This window comes from Cyprinodon tularosa, unplaced genomic scaffold (genome assembly GCF_016077235.1).
Source record: "Cyprinodon tularosa strain WSP-4 unplaced genomic scaffold, ASM1607723v1 ctg66, whole genome shotgun sequence".
Lineage (NCBI taxonomy): Eukaryota > Metazoa > Chordata > Actinopteri > Cyprinodontiformes > Cyprinodontidae > Cyprinodon > Cyprinodon tularosa.
In genome coordinates, this window is record NW_024039407.1 from 3,150,328 (window position 1) to 3,171,947 (window position 21,620).

General features: G+C 38.0%; 2 protein-coding genes across 2 annotated transcripts in view; both read left to right on the plus strand.

The window, feature by feature from the left end:
- The window catches only part of LOC119799454 (DNA (cytosine-5)-methyltransferase 3B-like), a 41,232-nt gene extending 35,559 nt beyond the window's left edge, over positions 1–5,673 (plus strand). The window contains exons 18-23 of the mRNA XM_038309355.1: positions 98–188; positions 1,364–1,512; positions 1,618–1,703; positions 3,528–3,597; positions 3,706–3,827; positions 3,977–5,673. Coding sequence (XP_038165283.1) covers positions 98–188; positions 1,364–1,512; positions 1,618–1,703; positions 3,528–3,597; positions 3,706–3,827; positions 3,977–4,211 — 753 coding nt within the window. The 3' untranslated portion in view covers positions 4,212–5,673. The remainder of the gene's footprint in view (positions 1–97; positions 189–1,363; positions 1,513–1,617; positions 1,704–3,527; positions 3,598–3,705; positions 3,828–3,976) is intronic.
- A 1,002-nt stretch (positions 5,674–6,675) lies between these two features.
- On the plus strand, positions 6,676–20,872 carry LOC119799389 (microtubule-associated protein RP/EB family member 1-like). Its single transcript, XM_038309242.1, has 7 exons — positions 6,676–6,849; positions 9,787–9,917; positions 13,839–13,984; positions 14,113–14,308; positions 14,430–14,539; positions 14,742–14,894; positions 17,074–20,872. Exons 2-7 carry the CDS (start codon positions 9,797–9,799, stop codon positions 17,116–17,118), a joined length of 771 nt encoding a protein of 256 aa, XP_038165170.1. The 5' UTR covers positions 6,676–6,849; positions 9,787–9,796; the 3' UTR covers positions 17,119–20,872.
- Positions 20,873–21,620: the final 748 nt, after the last annotated feature.

Genomic DNA, 21,620 nt, shown 5'->3' on the forward strand with positions numbered 1-21,620 from the left:
ACCTCCCTCTGCTTTCTTCCTGTTTCCTGAATATGACCAGCCTCATTTTAAAATGGGGATCAAGAAGTGTCTCATTTCACCTGCTTTGTTTATTCAGATCCAGAAGTGGGGTCCGTTTGACTTGCTGATAGGGGGGAGCCCGTGTAACGACCTCTCCATTGTAAATCCACTCAGGAAAGGCCTTTATGGTACGTAGCTGTGTTTTTTTTTGTTTTTTTTTAAGCCTGTAAGTAGGGGTGTAAATCACACCCATCATGGCGATTCGATTCAGTATCTTTATACACCTTACAGGCTAAACAAAGTTTCAAGTTTGAACTAAATCAATAAAAGCTGTAATATCGTTATGCATTTTATTTTTTTTTAGAAACAACAGCAAATAACAGAAGTAGAAAAGTTGCATCAAAAAATACTGCACATAATCGTGTAATGAGTGCGATGCAATTCCTCGGCTCCAGACGTCCCCGCCCCCTCCGCAGACGCTCCGATGCACCTCTCCCAAATTGTAGCTGTGCGCAAACAGTGCCACAGACAGGAGGCCGAAATTGCGGAAAACAACTCGTGAAGTTTGACCAGCTAGAAGAGTGAGGTGCGCTGGGACCCTTTTTCCACCTGGATCTCCGCCCTTTTTGGCCCTCATGTCCCTCTGTCGTCGGACTAAAATTGCCCCCACTTCCTCGCCGCCTCGGCCGTATCTAGACCCACAGCGTGTAGCACAGACCACGCTTCAATATTGAGCATAAATCAAAAATGTCTGTCAAGCTCACTGCAACACACTGCTGTAGGAGTATAACCAGGAAGCGAGGTAGGAGGGCAAAATAGGTTTAGCGCCACCGCAGCACGGGAGGGAGAATAACGCCCAGGAGCAAATGGATAAAAATAGACCGGAGGAAAAAAAAACATGAATCGATTCTCTTGCGGACGTATCGATGCATCGTATCGTCGACTGTTGGATCGATGCATCGGTACAAAACGATTATTATTTACACCCCTACCTGTAAGTAAAATATCCTGTTATATGGCATCACTTTCTTTGTGAATTTACAAGATTCAGTGCTAACAGTTTTTTTGCTGTATTTTTGCATTTTGTATCATGTATTTTAATTCAGTTTATTTCTATAGTGCTAATTCAAAGCAAACCTCAACTAGAGGCATTTTAAAGTCTGTTCAATCAAGTCACTCAGACACATTAATTCCAAAGGTTTTTATCTCACGTAAAATAACAGAAAAAGATTCCTTTCTTTAGTTCAATTCGACTTATTATAAAAAAAGATTATAAAAAGGTCCATTTATGAACAAGCAATAAGGCACCAGAAATCTTTCTCTCATCCGAATGATTTAGTTTTTTTGTCTTTCTGTATGACAGAAGGCACCGGCAGACTCTTTTTTGATTATTACCGCATCCTGCAGCTGCTAAAGCCCAAAGAGGACGACCCTCGGCCTTTCTTCTGGCTCTTTGAGAACGTCGTCTTCATGAACACACACGACAAAGTCAACATTTGCCGTTTCCTAGAGGTTGGCACCCACTTCACTTCTGAGATTAGTTTTTTACTCAAGTTGTTGAACCAGGTGGAACATTTAAGGCGCTGATTGCTGTTGTCTTGTGATTCTGTGCAACAGTGTAACCCTGTGCTGGTGGACGCAGTGAAAGTGAGCCCCGCAAACAGAGCTCGATACTTCTGGGGAAACATTCCTGGAATGAGCCGGTGAGACCTATTACTGTGTTATAACAATTTTCCTGTTATGTTTTGCTTTGATGTTTTTTACTAGTTTGCATTTCGTTCTTTTACTAGATGTTATTATTTATTTATTTTTAGTCAGATCTTCCTCTTAAAAATCCTCCAGAAATCTTTTGTGGCTTGATTGGGAATAATGGGGTGGGAATATTTAAAAATCCCAAGAAATAGCCGTGATCCCACAAGGCATTTTTATCACTTTCCATTTTTGATAAATGTCTCATAAAAAATGCACAAACTAATCTAACTTACATTATATAACTGTTATGTGTTAGAAGGACCTGAGTCTGCAGTGACATCGGGTGACGATCCATGTGGGCATGCATCCACAAATGTCTGCTTGGGGGCTGACACAATTAATCTGATTAATCATGATTAAGCGATCATTAAAATAATTTCATCTAATTTGGTAATCGATTATTAACTGGAGTATAGTGACTGTAAAACATGCCTTTAGTTGACAGAGCAACCCACTTAGAGCAGTAATTCTATCAAATATATATATATATATATATATATATATATATATATATATATATATATATATATATATATATATATATATACATACATACAAAAATTAGTATTAGGAACTATATTTATCAAACATTATACTGGGCAAGTAAAAATTGTTTCTGGGCAAATGAAATGTAAAAGCCACTTGCCCGAAGGGCAAAAAATCCTTAACGTCAACCCCTGGTTTGACTGTTTGTCCCGTATTGATATAAACTGATGCATCCACACATTTGCCTTCAGCAGCCATGACTTGGGATCATGTAGAGAGAATGCATTGCCTCTCCCCTACCTTTGCTTTAAATTGCTGATGTTTTGTTTGATTTAATACATCTTTGTTTTTTTGATTGAATTGAGATCTGTGTAGCATTTGTCTTTTTTTTTCTTTTATCATGTAGCTGGAGGAAGAGCAACCAATGCCAGCTCAAAATATTGGCCTGAGAATATCGGTACCACATAATGTATATTGCAATCGGCCTTGATAAACCTGTATCCGTCAATCTCTGCTGTAATCTCTATAATTACACAAATTGAACAAAAGTTTCCTTATTGTCTGATGGGTCACTGATACGTCTGCGTTTTTCTATTGGTGGGTAAACATCCTCAGACTCGCTGTCAGAATCTGAGCTTCTTCCTACCCACCTCATCGGTCTCTCCCTGTCCGCCCCGAATCTCTATCATCAATATTTTGAAGCTTTTCTAAAGCCTGTTTAGCTGTTAGATTTATACCGAAACGCATTTTTCTGCATTCAATCTTAGTGGGAAGAATTTACAATGGAACTTATAGAGCTGTCAAAATGACGGATGTGGGAGATTGAGGTTAAATGAACAATATTTATTTTTACTTGTTTATTTTATTAGAACAACTATGTGAAAATTAAACAAATATTGAGACAGGAAAAGTCAGTTAAAATGACCAACATATGATTAATGTAAATAAAGTTTTTTCTCTTTAAAATCTCAGAACCGTCAAAATGACGCTTTGGGAGTTCTAGTGTTAAAGCATTTAAGACACAAAAAATCTGTCTGTTGGGAAAATGCCACTTAGGACAGAGAAAAGTCAACATGTGTGTTCCACCCCCAGTTCAAGAATCTGTTAGTTTTAGCTGATGAGGCTTAAATTCTTCTTTTCCTTTGCCTGTCTGATTAAAAGGTTTTGCACTGTGGGACTCATTGAACAAAAGGAGGCCTTTGTTTTCTTCCTGTTTTGTTTGTCAAATTAAAAATGGGTGATTTAAAAAAAATAAAAATGTTCATATGTTCTGTGTCCTGCCTCATCAGGCCCATCACAGCCTCCCAGAAGGACAAGTTGAACCTCCAGGAGTGTTTAGAGCTTGGCAGGGAAGCCAGGGTGAGTAAATAAATCTGCTGCTCATATTTAATAGTGTGATCTCATCAGAAGCTGTGTGCCTGTTTAATACAGTGCAAAACTCACCACTGTTGGAAATGTTATTTCCAGGTAACCAAAGTGAGAACAATCACAACAAAATCAAACTCCCTGAAGCAGGGGAAAAATGTTTCTTTGCTGCCTGTCATGGATAAAGGAAAAGAAGACATCCTCTGGATCACTGAGGTGGAAAAGTACGTGTCTCAATACCTTTTCTTCCGGAGTCTCCAGAATTAGTTTTCCTTTCCCCTCGTATCAAATGATCAATATATTCCTATGAAACGATGGATTAAACAGTGGTGAGCAGAGGCAGATGTTTTTTGTTTGTTTTTTTTCTCCCCAGAATTTTTGGTTTCCCCAAACATTACACCGATGCAAGGAACATGAACCGACAGCAGAGACAGAAGCTGCTGGGCAAGGCGTGGAGCGTACCAGTTATCCGCCACCTCTTCGCCCCCCTTAAGGAGTACTTCGCCTGTGAGGAACTGCCTCCTGTAGCCATGCCGGATGTCTCCACCTCCAGCTCCTCCGCCACCTCCTCGTCTCCTAACTCCCCAGACCTGCAGCAGCTGAGATAAGGGAACTTGGATGGGATTGAGGGATTTCATAGGCACACAGCCTCCCATACGGAGGTCCTAGGGGGGCTTCCAACCTCACTGGTGTGGAGACAAGAGCCCAGACCGCGTAAATATATATATACGGGAGCAGGCAGTGGACAATAGACCTTACATGCATGATACTTCTTGCCCAAAGAGTGATTTCTGTGAAATTCCATTTTATTTTCCACATCACAAAAATCATATGGCCCTAAGCATCCCAACTGGTGCTACCTTTAACAACACTATCTGCTTATTTTGTGCAATGGATTGTTATGCTGCCTCTGATATGCAGCCATTTTACTCAGGAACCTCATTGGGAATTTTTATTAGTTTCTTAAAAATGATCCAGCATCCTGTGGTGTTACGTTATTCAGTGTGAACTTACTGAGATATTTTTAAATATTTTTTCGAAGATATGAATCTAAACTAGTTCAGTATTTTAATAGACTGTTGCTGCTGCTGCAGTTGTAGAAAACATTGAGTTTTATGATTGCTTTTTTTAGAATGTTTTGCCTATTTTAAAGGGGAGAACTTCAGAGTTTGGTTCATATTTTCGTTTAATCATGAAAAAAAAAATCTATTGAATCTGCAATCATGATAGTAAGGGACAACTATTGCCTGATTTTTAACCTGCTGCTGAGTCATCTAAACCTGCAGTGCCTTAAGCAATCTTTTAATCCTTAGTGGTCACCTTTGACAACCAGTTTCCTGTGTTTCGGTATTCGTGCCCACACCAGTTCATACATCAGTACTAATTCCTAAGTGTTTGAAGGGTTTTTTGTAACCACTGCCCAAAATATCCCAAAAATGTATCTACCTCCTTATTTCCTTCTGTTAGTTGTGCTACAAACAAAAACACTGGAATTTAAGGAATTTAAGCCTTAAGTGGATTTAATTCCCATTGGACCAAATATGTGGGCCAAACATGCAGTCTAATAGTTAGTATTCCTTAATACTGAATAATCAAGAGTAACTAATACTTTTTAATGTTACTTTTTTTTAAGAGTACATCCAGTAATTATAAAAAAACACAGCATTTTTAGTTCCTTTTTGTATTAAATATGTTTTTTTTTTAAGATGTCGTTATTGTAACAGTAAGAACTGGTCTGCTTTTAATAAAAGTGATATGATGGTACAAAGTTTACATTTCATACTTTTTTTTTTCTCTTTTTCCTTTTACGTTTACTTTGAAAATTCTTAATGTGACTGTGATTGTCGTCTTGCTGGATCTTTGAATGTTTTGTGAATCATGAGCGGAGTTCTTTTTACACTTTTGCACGTTACCTTAAAGGGATTAATGCATGTGGGTCTGCAATTGTTTCTGAAGGTTCAGCTATTTCTGTATTATAGGAGTTGTGTTCTGCTCTTTTTATCTACTGACCTTATTTTAATTACGTATGTCAAAAGTGATAGAATAAATATTAAAACAATGTATATCAAATTCACTGTTTTCCATTTCTCATTTATATTTCAGTAAACAAACATTTGAAGGTGTTTCACAAGGAAATTTACTAGTTTTGTTTGCATCATTAGACTTGACAGCTTTTACTGTCATTTTGTATACTGTGTATATAAAATGACAGTAAAAGTTGTCAGAAGTCTAATGAGTATAGAGAATAAAAAACCAAATTTTGTTTAGTACAGCTTTCCACACAGAAAATGAACATTTCCTAGCCATGAAGTTCAGAAGTGATCAAATGTGAAGTTTGGGAGAGCCAATATGGTGCAAGATGGAAATTCAGAACATTAATATTTATATATATATATATATATGGAGTATTTTTGCTTTGCTGTGATGCAGAGGTTGTGACATGATTTAGTTTTTTATTTTTTTTGTTCAGCGGTCTGGTGGCAGTGGGGAAGAAACTGTTGCAGAATCTGCTGGACCTGCATTGGATGCTGTGAAACCATTTCCCAGAGGGCAGCAGGGAGAACAGTCCATGATGGGGGTGTGAGGGGTCATTGAGGATGTAACTGGCTTGGGACACAGAGCTGGGATGAAATGTCTTTTATGGAGGGGAGAGGAGCCCTGATCTTCTCTGCTGTTCTCACCATTCTCACTTTCTAGCAATCTGAGATACAGCAGCGCCTCATGCCTCACATTCATCAGTAAGACTAAAATACTTCAGCTAATATCAATTTACATAGAATACAATCAGCAGAGAATGTGCCCTTAGATCACAGGTGTCAAACTGGTTCCATAAAGGGCAGTGTGGCTGCAGGTTTTTCTTCCAACCAAGCAATGGCACACCAGACTCCATTCATCTCAACAAGCGAGTCCAATCTGAACATGATGACTTGATGAGATGACTGGAGTCTGGTGTGTTACAAAAAAGTTATATTTTTTATTAAAGTGCAAGAATACATCAAATACAATCATGAAAGTTGGAGAAGAAAAAAAACAGAAGGACGTGTTACGTCTTGACGTCATCTATTGCGATCTTCCGCCGTGCTCTTCCGCTGCCGGTAGATTGAACGTACAACTGCTTAAAAAAAAGCAGAACTACCAACGACGATCAACAAGCAAGTATTTAGCTTTTGTTGTGGCTCTGAACCACAACAGATAGAACTGAAGACCCCCCGAGTCAACAGAAGAATATATTGTGATCATTTATTGGTGAGTTTAAGTGTTAACTTTGTAAAACGGTGATATGAAGAGGCCGCTAGATTAACAGAGATGAAGAGCTAAAATGCTAACTGGCGGCTTACTGCACGCCGAGGGTGATCCTGGTTAATGCTGAGCTAATTGGTTCAACTAAATTAAGTTTCATTTTCTATATTCACGTTTCAACAAATCATTAACGGTTTCCGTATCTAGGCCCAGGTTCATCAACGGGTCCAGGTTAACAGAAGCTAACAAGGCGGTGCTCCGTCTGGGAGGCTCTAGTTCAGGGCGGGGAAACTGCTTTCATGCTAGGAGAGCTGGACTAGAAATCCTAAACCGGTCCCGGAAACGTGTCTTGGATACACCTAGAGGTTTAATAGCCGTCTGAAAAACGAGATTTGACAAGAAAATATCTTCAGATAATTCCGGTTTAAAATCCATGTAGCTTGTTTAAGTAGCTAACTGCTGCTAACGTTAGCTTTCAAGTTTCTAACGCGTTTGGCTAATGGTTTCCCCGATCTTAAGTATCCCACCAGGAACACCAGTTTTAACCTAAATCAAACCGTTTTCAGTTTACTTATACCATTTAATGGAGCTGGCAGTGAAAACATAGTAATTAGCTAGCAGTCTGTTTGTAAAGCGTAGGGCCTGTGCAGTTCTGGCTTATCATGCGCCCTGGTGAGTCAGATACAAGTGGACAACGGTTGATATGAATTATTTAAAAGAAAAAGATAAAAAAAAAACAATGCTACAGATAATTCGTTTAATCTCAATCAGAAATGTTTATTTATATGGGTAGAAATTCAACAGCAGAACAATGTTGGATTAACAATGATTTTTTTTTTGTATCACTAAACTGCAAATGATCCGCCCCAATTTTGTTTTTTGCAAGTAGTTCATCTCTTGTAAATATCATACTTATGCTTACCTTTGTAGAAGAATTTGTAGAATTTTTACGCCTAAAAGGTTTGATATTAGTTTAATTGTTTAAAATGTATATTAGGTAAATACTGTCAAATCACAATACATGTCATTTTATTTTTATTTCTTTTATCAACTGATTGTATTGAGTCATTTACTCTGTAGGATCCACTCCTCCTGGATGAGCATGTGTTCCCTTGCATTGTGTCACTGGCTCTGCTGCAATTCCTTTACACCAGTTCTTAAACAGGAAAAATCCTCCAACAGAAACAGGCTCATTGTGAGTGGGCTTCTATTGAGGCCGAATGGAGGTTCTAGAGGACAGAATTGGACAAACAAAAGGAACATAGCTGCACTGATCCATAGATACTTTCTAGAATAGCAAACACTTAATAAACAAGCTTCATGTGTGACTGTCTAGGAAAGAAACGGTTAAGCAGACCTATGTTCTGAGCTGGTTTCATCTTAAAAAAAGCTGAAAGAGGGCATAAATTTAGAGTACAAACATTGAAAGACAGGCTTAACTCCATCCTCTATAATTGAAGTTGTTTATGTCCTCCAGGATGATGTCCAGGATGATGATGTAGCTCTGTAATGAAACAGACTGTATCCTTCCCATCAAAAATAAAACGGGAAAGTATCTGTCCAGTTTTACTATAACCACTGGGTCCTTTCACTTAAAAAAAAAAGGATATTTAATAGGTTTATCATTTTGTACAAATAAAGGGAAAAGGGTACTTGGTATTGTTACTTATTTTATTGAATTAACGACTTCAAACTAGAAGTGCATTGATATGAAAATATGAGCCAATATTTTTTGTTATGGCTGAAAAACAATATTTACCTATGCCATATATTTCACAAATCTTTGGAAACCATAAAAAATTTTCCATAGTACTACCATTGCTTCTCGGCTTCAGTTAATAATAGAAATATGTATGTGCTGCAGAGTGATTGGCTAATAGAAAGATGTAGGTGCACATTAAGGTGTATTTAAAACAATAGTTAAATTAAAGCTTTGTGAAACTAACCACTTGTGGCAAACACGTTTGAAGGGATAACACAGTTACTGATTAATCACTAACCTTCTGATATGACAAGTAATGGAAGCTGTGCCCACTTTGATACCATCACACTGACTGTTGTCCACATCTGGTTTAAAAATTTGCCAGCATAATCGGATCTGTTAATCGCTCTTGATGCAAATTTGCACATAGTGATGTCAGTGTTCTATCAGCTGTTTAACTGATGCTTTAGTGAAATCAGTTACTAAACTGGAGTCACTGTTTGCTTGTCAACTAGATTTAGTAAAAAAAAAAAAAGTTAGTCATTGTGGCTCTAGAATTTAAAATACTACAGAGAAACAAAAAAAAATGCACCATCCTCTGAATACAGCGTGACGGTTTGATTATGTGAAGCACTGTTTGGAATTAAGATTATATTAGACAATGTATTTCTAAATGGCAGATATTGGCATGCTGCAATGCAAGAGCATGCTCTACCTGACGGGTGGTGTTTAATTGCAGGAAATTGTTACATCTGATCATCCTCAGGCTATAGAGGGAATAGGGTTAAATATTAGTCCTTCCCATTCTATTGTCTGGAGTTGGTCATTTAAACTCTATCGCTGCAATTATTTACAGTATTGTATTGTGTATTTAATAAAAAAAAAATGCTATACCCCTATCCTATTGTCGCTTTGTTCACTTGCACCTTCTTGTGCCATTGCTCCCAGTCTGTCCTACTGCACGGAAACGGAAATGTGTCCATGATATCCATCAGCAGGAGATGATCCTGCACGGTTAATGGTTCATGTTGCTTTGATAGTCAAATGACCTCCTATTAGAGAAGGACTTGAAAGGGTTTTGGTTTGTTGAGCTGAGTGTTTTGAATCTGTTATGAATGTTACCTTATCCTTGTGGCTGCTGAATTTGTGCCACGCCTTTAGATCAGCACTGTCATCACATTTATTTCTCTTAAGCAGAGCTCCTTACGAATTCAGTAAGCCACTGTCTTATCTGTCTGTAGGTGAGCCACAATGGCTGTGAATGTGTACGCAACGTCAGTGACCAGCGACAACTTAAGTCGACATGATATGCTGGTGTGGATCAACGAGTCTCTCCAGATGAACCTCACAAAGATAGAAATGCTGTGCACAGGTAAGAAATGGTGATTCACTGTAATAGGTGTTTAAAATCAACATTAGTAAGATGGTGGGTGGACTTTAATCGCAACCTGTTTGTTCTCTGTCTTAGAGGAACTCTATAATGAGTTTTAACAACATTAGTCTGGTTGACTTGTCAATATGTCTCTTATTTAGAGTGAAAGAACGAAGTTAACCCACTTTAAAGCTGGGGTGAAGCTTTTTCAGGCCTTGCTAAGACCAAGTTAAAGAAGACGTTTCTGAACGCTTGTTCCATATTGTGGGCGGAATAACATTTAGCCTTGTTTTGACATCTTTTACAAGTTATTTTCTTTTGTAAAAGAAAAGCTGACATGAGGTGACAGCCAAATGACATTAGGTGAACTGAATCTCAAATGCTTTTTCTAGTAAGGGAATGCCACATTTGGATGATGAAGACCATGCAGAGAAGAGGCCTCTTCCAGATCTTCTGCATCTTGTAGAATTGAAGATGGAATTATAAAAAATAATCTATTTAAATAAACTAACACTTTATATTTTGCACGTAGATTTCGCTTTAAATATGTGCAGGTTAATAAGCCTGTTTTGTATATCATCGTTTTTAATGCGTTTTCCTTTTCTAGTTACCACTCCATTTTTCCCACAGTCCCCTTCAGTCTTTATATCCGTTCATCTCTCACAAGGATGTGAAAATAGGTTAATCTTTCAGCATCTCGTTACAGGGGAGTTCTTTTTCATGACCATTTGAACCCATCAGTCTTATTTTAGTTTGGAAGTTTATTATTGTTGCTGACATGAAACAAAGGGAATGCTTCACCGAGTTTTCTTTTATTTCTAGGAACCTGTTAACCTTCAGATAAACAACACTTCCTTTCCAACTCAGTTCCACCGTCACTAAATAATATATTTTTTGTTTATTATTTTCATTTCATTGCCTGGTGAATCAGGTTCTTAAAAAAAGAGGACTAGATTCAGAAGGTAAATGTTTGCAGTGTTAATGTATATTTAAACCAGGTTTTTCTTAATCAATGTAAAGTTCTGCGATGTTCATGTTGCTTTACTTCATGGATGTAACAATGGATGTGCAAAACCTTTCCTCTGGTCCTTGCTTGAACAAAGATTGGAGAGAATCTTTTCAGAGCTGAAGCCCATCAGCCGTCCGGTGACTCATTTTTAGACCTCAGGGGCAGAGAATGCATGTAATCACATGCTACAGCGTGAGTATAAGGCAAGTTAAGGCAAGTTTTATTTGTACAACACCTTTCAGACACAAGGAGCATAGAGGTTAAATGCTGCCTCCTTTGTTCACTTCTGGTTGAACATCAAACAGGTGTTGGATGACCTGTGGCCTCTAAAAGGATCGCACCAGAGGCCTGTTTCATAAAGCAGGTTTAACAAACTCGGACTTCTCAACTCTTAATTGATCTAGCCTAAGGTAGGAAACTCTGAGTTTATGGTTTCACAAAGGCTGCTTGGAGTTAGTTTAATAAACTCTGAGTACATCCAGTCAGAGGCTTAATCCCAAACTGCCTCCTAAATGCTTTCCCAGAGCACTAACCTTCCATTTGCGCATTCCTGCAGAGTGTCCACCATATTGAGGGCCTTCTCAAACCACGTAGTGAGTAGGATGAGTGAACCCTTCAGCCCTCAAACAGCGAGGGACTCTGTGCAGACTCACGGAAATTTGCCTGCGGGTGTAACTGTGACCTAATGGTGGAGGAAGCACTGGCAGGCAGATGTGTGTTTTGCTGGTTTTCTGCATCTTTTTCACACCAAGGAAAGGGGAAAATAGACACGTTTGATCCCAAAAGAGAAGGTACTATTTGAAGCCGTTTTATGATGGGGCAAATGTTTGACTTCACGTGGACTTGCACAGCTACAGCTATGCACATTGGGCAACACTAGGTTGCCATAGCAACAAATGCTTTCCTTTCCCAGTGGAGGGAAGAGGCTGTTCCATTCTATTTTTTTATGTTCTCCCAACTTCAATAAAGGCGAATTCCACAGCTGTGAGTTTGACTTCATTGGGAGTGACGCTTGATCGATAAGGGCTTCTGCTTAGGGGTCAGGTTGGGATTCAGCCAGAGTTGAGCACATGCATAACAAGTCTGAAAAGCCATTATCAGTGGAACACCGATTTAACTGTCAACAGGAATTCCCTACTTCACAACACTGGAATTAGATTTCAATGTAGAAACGAAAATCAAATTTGAGATACTATCAAAAAGACAGCTACAGCTACAAAAGAGGGAGATGACGTTGCATAAGATTGCTGCTCGAGTTAATTCGTAGGTTTATTTGATGTGGGTTATGGCAGGCCATTTTAACATTTATTAAAAGCACAATCCGTGTTCCATTTGTAGATCACTAAAATGGGATTCTTCCTCATCAAAATCACATTCCTAGACAGAACTGTAATAACAGTTTTTCTAAATAAATTTTTTTTGCAGCAGAAGCTGAATTTAGGAAAGTACAAAAACAAGATTGTACCGGTAAGATTAAAAGGGGTCATAGAATAATTGTATAGGGTTTTTGGTGCTGGTTCTTAAGGTCTCTGAATAGGGTGTAGGTTGGGCTCAAAATGGCCTATTTGCTGTTCTATGAACCCTAATGCAAGCCTAGTTTAAAGCCCCAGAATGAAACGACAGGTTTTCTTCCTTTTATGGTATACTAATGAATATTTAGATGAGCTGTGTGCTGATTAGTTGGTTTAGAACGAGGGAAGCTGCTGAGCAAAGACGCATCATAGCAACAAGCACTCACTCACTGAAACATCAAATTGTTTATATGGTAGGGTGAGCAAACGACCTCTTTTTCCTACACATGTCCTACTTTTCATACCTAACAAAGTGTTTGGGAGGAATTTCGAAATTGTCCGGGATTTTGGTCAACTACAGTGCAGAAAGTAGTCGAAACGCACTGGGTATTCGAACTGAGCCGTCAGCTCTAGAGCTAGTCTGGGAACCCCAGCGCACAGGGGCAGGGAGCCAGCAGGGTCAAGTCTTCGGATCCTTGGGAAGACTGTGAAAAAATTTCCCCCCTTCTATGTGCAGCCTGGAACACTGCATTTACTTGTAATTCTTGTAGAAGTAAACCCAACTGTAAAAACTGCTAAACGGCTAAAATGGTGTCTTACATCTCCCTCTATTTATGTTCTTGAATAGAGGTGTTGATGGGGTTTGAACTTCTCTTTCCAGTTCTTCCTGATGGTATTTCATTATATTCAATTTAAATTGATATTATTTTTGTACTGTTTTTTTCCTGATTGGTGATCTTTTATCTGAAGCACAATGTTGGCTCAACAGCTATTCAGGTCCTTTTTTAGGTGTACATTAAGTTTTTTTTTTTTCTACTTTTGAAATGAACTGTGATTATTCTTGGTTGATGGATAAACAGTGTTTTATAAAGGGACACTGTGCAGTAGAATATTGACAGAGGCAGTGTTCACACAGCAGCTTCAAGTGACCCGAACTCAATTTTATTTATTTTTGCCCACATGCAGCCTGTATCTGATCTTTTCATGACAGTCTGAACAACACGGATCCCATTTTTATTGTTTGTTCCCGATAATGAACCTTCTTGAGAATATTGTTTTGTTAAATTAGTGGCTGAGGTTTGGAAGGAAATGTTTGCAAAATGTGCTCCAGCTCTACCATCCATGTTTACTTCAGTAAAGACAGAACACACTTGTTTGTCATGTCTTGCGTCCTCTACTGCGCACTGGAGATCGCATACATTCGGATGTATTTTGGAATGCAAACAACTACGCAAAAGAATCAGATTTTACAACAACAAAAAAATAATAGGATAAATCATTGTTTGGGACTTTGGTTTTCATGCAGGTTAAGGAGGGAAGTGTTCATGCAGATTTTTTACAGTCTTCCAAAACGTCTTGACCGGACAACAATACAAACTGTAATGTTTTGTTTTTGAAAAGGTGCCGTCTACTGCCAGTTTATGGACATGCTGTTTCCTGGCTCAATCCCTCTGAAGAAAGTCAAATTTGGTGCCAAGTTGGAGCATGAATACATCCACAACTTCAAGCTTCTGCAAGTTGGTTTCAAAAAGATGGGGGTTGACAAAGTAAGTACCAGTGCCTAAAGGATTCGATCTCTTCAGAACTGCTTAGCTGTGACTGCTAACTAGAGTAAATCTGTTAACCAGTGATAGAAACCATCAGTAGGTCTGAAGGGATGTTTATTTCATTGCAGATTATTCCAGTTGACAAACTGGTCAAGGGGAAGTTCCAGGACAACTTTGAGTTCGTTCAGTGGTTTAAGAAGTTCTTTGATGCCAACTACGATGGGAGGGAGTATGACCCGGTGGCCATGAGGCAAGGCCAGGATGCCTTGACCAGTCCTCCCACATCAGCCCTCAACAAACTCCCTAAGAAGACCCTCAATCAAGGTCTGTGCTCTGGCCATTTTGATTAGTTAGCTCAGATTTTAGGTTTATTGGTTAATTTATGCATACATTGGGGAAAAAAAGAACAGAATATGTTCAAAATATCCCTGATTCTTCCCACCAGCTACCCAGAAACCCCCAGTTGCAAAAGTTGCACCGAAATTGGCTCCAGCTGCGACAAAGAAACCAGGGATGGGAGGTGGCGATGAAGAGAGGGCGGAGCTCATTAATGAGGTCAGAACTGTGTGGATTTTTCTTTTGATTTTTAGCTTGTTTACTTATTGATATACATTTATTTATGTTGTATCAGCCAGGTATTATTTTTAAGGCTTTATAAATTTAATATGGTGCTTTAAGGTCAAAATTACAGTTTTACTTTTTTTTTTTTTTTATAAAGTCTTAATACCTTTTCTTGTTTTGTTTTTCTTACCAACAGATAGAGATTCTGAAATCCACAATTCAGGATATGGAGAAGGAAAGAGACTTTTATTTTGGTAAGCTGAGGAACATTGAGCTGATTTGCCAGGAGAAAGAAGGAGAGGGCGACCCCACACTGCAGAGGATTGTCGACATTCTCTATGCCACAGACGTGAGTTTTTTCATTAAAATAAATCTTTTTCTGACCGCTTATTTTTCAATAATTGACAGTCGATTCATTAAGGCCTTTTTTCTTTAACTCAATGTAGTCTGTTCCCACGACTTTATTATCTGTCCTGCCTTGGAATTATTGAGGAAGGTTTCAAAACGCAGAGCGAGTAATGAAACAGTAGCTGTAGGAAGTTTCCCCTATAAAGAATATTGTTTTGTATTAGTTTTGTTTCCCATTTCTAAATTTTTCGTTTTTGTATAACTTAATTTAAATTCTAGTTTTTCCTTAAAAAATATATATAATTAGGACTTATGCATTCTGGAATACTATGGAATTTCCCTACACTGTTCTCACGATCTGAATTTAGACATAACATTTTTGAATCTTTGACTCGCTGAACTTGAACAAAAGAACCTTAAAAGATATCTGACAACTACAAATACAGCCTGAACTGGACTTATGGTCCCTTAAAGGGGGTTTTTAACAAGTAAAAGCAGTAAAATTCTCAAAACCAGATGGTTTGTTGGTCTAGATGTCAGATAGGCTCTTGATTTGGTTTATTTCACACCTGGAGAATTGGTAACCATCTTCGGCATTGTGCTGTTTCAATATTCCATGGGACCCATAGATAAGACTACTCTTCTAGCTGCTCAAGGCGAATATTTTTATCTGGCATGTCCAGAATGACATAGAAACAGCTGGGAAACAAATTGCATTTTTCAGAATGGCAATCATGAAGTTTTATTTGCTATGAGCAAATTCTAAAAAAGATTTTAAAAAACAAGTTTGAGTTTGCGCTGAGTTTAAACTGAACACTATTTCTGACATTTTAAATTGAAAAGGCTTGCTTTATAGGAAGCGAAACGTCTTCAAACTTGGAAACAAAGTCCAGTGGCTTTTTTTTTATTTTTTTTTATTTACTTTTTGCAAAGACTATGACCTGGATGATTGAGAATCTTTACCAGCACTTTGAGCAAATGTTAATATTTTGCATCAGGAGATAAGTTTACCAGTTAAGAGTTCCTATAAAACACTTCCACTATCCTAAGTATCCAGTTTGTATCTATTAGCAATTAGCATAATTAGCCTGATTTGCAAAATAAGTTGTAAACAGTTTCCTCTGAATAAGAATTGAGATCCTCTCTTAGATTTCCATAAATCTGTTTTATGACTGAGACCAAAAGGTAAATTAATGTATATATTTAGACTCTAATCCTATGAAAGCTGCCCCTTGTTTAAAAGAAGCATACAGCCGACTGGTCCTGGAACAGTTTTCATGTTACAATGACTCCTTGCATCCTTTTGAATTTACTCTGACTTCTCACTAGATGTGTTTTCAGTGCAATTGTGATATTTCAATTAAATAAATTGAATTAGAGTTGCACTAGAATACATTAGTTCTTCCAATAACTCTTCCTCGGATATATGAAATGTATGCATATTTCAGCCTCAGCTCTAGTCCTCATTGATGCAAACTTAAGTGGTAAAAATACTCCAATGAGTCCAAAGATGGCATGCCATCATCCTTCAACTACTTTTGATCTTTTTTTATTTTATTTATCAAAAAAGGTCGGCAACTTGTGGGTTTAGCTCTGCTTCTATTAAATGAAGCAACAAATCTCATCATAATCTGCAAATTTATGTATTATGTTGGCTGTATCTGCAATATCAGTTAAAGATTTTTCTAACTACTTGTTGAGAATATAAAAGAATTGTTCTGTGATAGAAACTAATGTCAAGATATTTGATAAATTTCACTGACCGATTATAGATGTGCTTGAATAGTTTATTTCCTCCACAGCAAGTAAGATGAGGAGCAAGTAGAGTTCCAGATGAGTGTTTGTGGATGTACTGGGCAAAGGAAGATGAATATAGAGGAAAAGCAGGAGATTTGTGGAGGAAATTTAGGTAGAGATGCAGGGAAGTGGTTTGAAAAGGAAGGTTGTTTAGAATCTGATTTCTAAATGGGTCAGCCAGAGAGGAAGAAATGTTCCTCCTACATCAGAGCAGAGCTATCTCCTCCATCACTTCGAAACGCAGATAAACTCAAAGACAAGGAGGCAGCCTTATGAAAACATTAAGTGCACCATATCAAGAGCTTTTAATATTTATAACTTGATACCAGCTGCCTTAGCCTCCATATCTTCTAACAGATTCTGCCTGTGTCGTCTCTCTGCAGGACGGTTTTGTAATACCAGATGCCGAAGAGCAGGAAGAGTTTTAAATCAAGACTGCGAGCAGATTCTCATCCGATGTCCTGGTATCAACCCACCTCAGAGTCCTTTTTTTTCAGGCCAAGGCGGTTTGGTTTCACACCCTGACACCAAGCCCGCTCTCTATAATCGACAAAGCCTTCAAAAGCCAACCCTAGCGCTGCCCTGTAATCCGGTCCTTCCCAAAACCAGATCTGAGTGGATTAGATCTGGTATCTGTTGTGGACTCCAGTGTAAAAAGCATAAGTGATGTCGTGGCTGTTCTTATGTGCGTGTGTGTGTGTTTGATAACCTGTTTGATGCAAATGAAGAACCTCGTCCTCCTAATGACAGAGCTGGTTTACCAGCCCTTTGTTCCAAACAAACCCTGAATGTTTTGTTTCTGTCACGGTGCTGCAGCCACTCTGTGCCTCTGCTGGTGACCATGAAGAGAAGCACAACACCCGATCAAATACTGAGGGACATACCGTCTTTTTTTCTATATGGTCTTGTTTTTATCATTCATAAATGTTCTGAATTGGTAACTAAATCAGATTAATTAAATAGGAGAGGTTTGTCAGACTAATCTGATTTGGTCCACATGCAGACCAGGGATGCAAATATAAATGGTTTTGATTTCCCTAAAACTTGCATTGCTAAAACAACCACCAGAGGGCAGAAGTGAACGAGTAGTCCAGCAGTATCTGAAGCATCTGACAGTCAGAACAAGACATTGAGGTTGGCAGATATGTAGGATTATCCTTAGACACATTGTTCAGCACCTGATAGAGCTTCACATGGATCCCTGGTCTGGTTTGTGTGAAGCTGGGTGGATGTCCGGAGAGGCTGTCTGTTGCATCGATGCTTTATCCTCTGTCTGCTAACCTCTGCAGTGGTTTGACTAACTGATGCTCTGGTAGCTAGCTCTCTGTAAAACAATCTTTTCATCTTTATTCTGGGACATTGGAACGGTATGGTCTTCTTTTGGCCTTTTACCACCTATGAACAATTATTCTGTGTGAAGTGCTTCTGTCCAGTTATTGTCCCATTTCTGTCTTTTCCCTCCATGTCCTCATCTTTAGGTTCTTCTAAGAAATCTCTTTTTTCCTCTATATTCACAATCCATTGATTCTTACAAAATTGTCAAATTTCAAGCTTTTAAAATGTGCAATTCCCTAATCTAGGAAAAAAGTGTCTAACCCTACCGAGCTTATTTTGTGATTTTTAGAAAGTGCTAAATGCTGTTGCTGATTACCAGTGACTGCTCAGTAAGTTCTGTTCCTGCTGATCAGCAGATCCAATCCCAATTCCCAAATGTAGCCTTTAAGCTGGTTCTTTAGTTTTGAATGTTACAGCTGACCTGACCAGCTGCTTGATGAGCACTGTGAGCCTATGATGATCTCATTAGTCTGCTTTCATTGGTCCCTCATATCTTTCTCCCTTTCCATTCATCTGGGCTGTTAGGGTTCATTAGTCTAACCAATTTTAATCAGAATTATTGTTTGTTCTGGGTTTGGTTGGAGACTTTTTTTTTTAGACGTATGTAACAGTGTCACATTTTTTTTCTAAGTTAACCAAAACACTGATGTTTAGTTCTGTTAGTGGAACGTTTTTCTCAAAGGCCTTATTCATAAAAATGTTTGTCAAAAATCTGTTTGGGTTTTATTTCACTCTTAATAGTCCTTTTTTTAATATATATATAATAGTTTGTACGTCACTGTTTTTCATTAAAATAGTACAGATGTATTTCAGGCACATGCTCAGCCACCCGAACGCGCAGTAGTTCCTGTTTGAGTTGCATCTAAATTTGTGATGCAACTGTTTTTTTTTTTTTTTATGGATTGTGTTTTTCTGAATTATCTCTGTGGTGTTAAAGCTCCATCACTGCCAAGAGTAGAAGGATTGGTTGCGTCCCAGGGGCCTTGGTTTTTCTCTATTGGTACTTGCCTTCACTTAGATCAACCCTTTTTCTTATTTTTACCTTTCTTTTTGAGGATTTTTTTTTTCTTGTTTACTGTCAAAAGTGGGATTTTTTTTTTTAAAGCCCATTTTGTAGGCCAAGTCATGTTTTCATGTTTTTTTTTGGAGGGTTGGGGTTTCTTTCCCTTCCCAAAAATCCTATTTTATTGGATATTTTTTGTAGGACCAAACACTCAACCTGAATCAGAAAAATTTAAAAACAAAACTAGAAACAGTTTAGACTTCACTTTAAGCTCAATAAAGGATGTCAATCTTATACAAAATGACTTTAGTTTGATTTATCCCAGAAATGGTTCAGAAACTTTGTTAAATTTAATGAAGCTGGCAAGTCTAGACCAAACACCATAGTGCATCATAAGTAGAATTAAATGTGGAGCCACAGTATTTTGATATAGTTGCAGACTCTTAGGAGTAGTGATTGTTCATTTACTAATAGTTTGATGTTTGTATCTCCTTTTAGGTGGGACTAGGGGTTGTATCATTCATATACTGTGATTGCGCCTTTAATTCTGGCCATTTGCAAACATGACATGCTTTCTCTACTCATGCTTAGCAGTATGACACTTAACTTCATCCAAACCCACATTGTGACAAATATTAAGCTGCATCATGTGCCTCTAATGCTGTCCAAAAAGCATCTTCTCACTTTCCAAATAGGACGATTCAGCAGCTGCTTGAAAACAATGTCTCTTTAGTTGCAATGCCTCCACCCATGCCCTGTCACGTTCCTAGTTTCTGTAGGGATTCCATTTCCTTTAGGGTCTGCATTTGCACCAAATTTCATACAAATCAAACCTTTCCTTTGAGGTGCTTCAGTTTTTTTTTATCAGCGAGTGTTGTCAGTTCTTTGTGGTTTCGGAAGCACAGCACAAACGAAATATGCAGCTTTTTGTTTTTATTGAATTTTTTCCTGTATTGCTTCTTTGCATCTTTAGTGATGCTTATTACTGCAGGATGAAATATTGAAGCCTTCAACATTCTAAAAGAATTGATTACCCAACTTCTTAAGTAACAGTTTTTCATGACTTAAAAACTATTTTCTCTGGTGAATTGAAAGCCACGGGGTTAAGTTGTATTTAAAACGGCAATAGTGGCTGTTTTTAATTAGCCATTTCTAAGCAGAGGTGCAGACATAGTGCCAGAGTCGGTAGAACAAACCTGTCCTGCTTGTCACTGTGACTTTCTCAAGTCCTTAAATACCTGAAACCGACAGAAGGGAGACTCGTCAGAAGTGCTCTTTGTGATGCAATGTTTTACACTGTGGCCTTTGTACCAAATCATCCAAGTGCTAATGTGAGCTGCTCTTACTGCTGGAAATTCTCCGAATGTTTTCTACTTTGTCAGTTTGAGTTTTTTCTTTGTTTTGAGCTGCATGTCGAGTTCTCCCTACTTTAAATTGTGGTGGATTTTTTTTTCTTTACCCAAACCTGAAAGTGCTCCTGCTTGTTGAGACTTTCTGCTCTCATTGATCCTTAGCTTTTAAAGCTCACATATATTCCTGCTGGTGAGGACAGATCCACATCTTCCAAATGCCTGTTGTAGCAGATCAGAGTTTGGGCTTTTCATTAAAAATTCCTGAGCAGAAAGAAGTGGCTTTAAAGGTTTTGCTGGTACCTACCCCAGACCTTTGTGTTCTCAACAATCAGAGCTGATTAGTTGTTTTACACTGTGAGCCCAGGGCCACCTGACTTCTTCCCTCTCCTTTGCATCAGGCCTCTCTCTGATGATAATTGTTAATCTCTGCTGAAGTTGGATCTTTTAAAAATGCTTTTTGTACAAATAATAAAACAGTATTTCATTGTCAAAGGTTGCCTTTGATTTATGCTGTTCTGTTTTTAGGAAGGGCTAAAAAACATTTTTTAGGGGGGTTCTTTGGAAAAAAAATGAAAATTGATCTCTTTTATCCTTTAATAATCCTTATATAGTGATTTAAAGATAGTTTCCCTAAGTAAAACTTGTGTATGAGTCCTAAATGACCTAAATCTTAATTCATAGATGCAATAGCAGTGCTGCTGGATGTCTAATTTAGGCAGGTCATGCTCAAATAACGGCAAAATATCAGTTTTATCAAAATATTTTTGGAAAAAAATGCTCCTATATTGTCTTGTTTTCCATTTTGTCCTCTTGGAGGTACTATAGTTAGAATGAGCTTGACATGTAGAAATGTTTAACACATCTTGGTGGCAGAGTTGGGATGCTTTTATTCGACAGAGGAAAGGAAGTTGGTATGTTTTAATGTAACAATTAGATGCAGCCAAATACAGAAGTCCCAGAGGAAATCTTTTAAGGGGCCCTAAAAGCCCTGAGAGTGTCCCTGAAGATCACCTCCCTGTAAATAGACTTTCAAAAGTAATACTTAAGCTTTATAAACACTAAAAATAATGCTTTTATTAGACCATGGAAATTGTATACAATTTTTGTAATTATTAGAGATAGAACTTTAAACAACTAATCTGATACTTTTAAATAAAATGTTTCTATTTGTATTGTCATGCACTGGTTTAGGGCGTGCCACTATAACCTGATCCAAGTTTCGACCTCAGATTTGACCCAA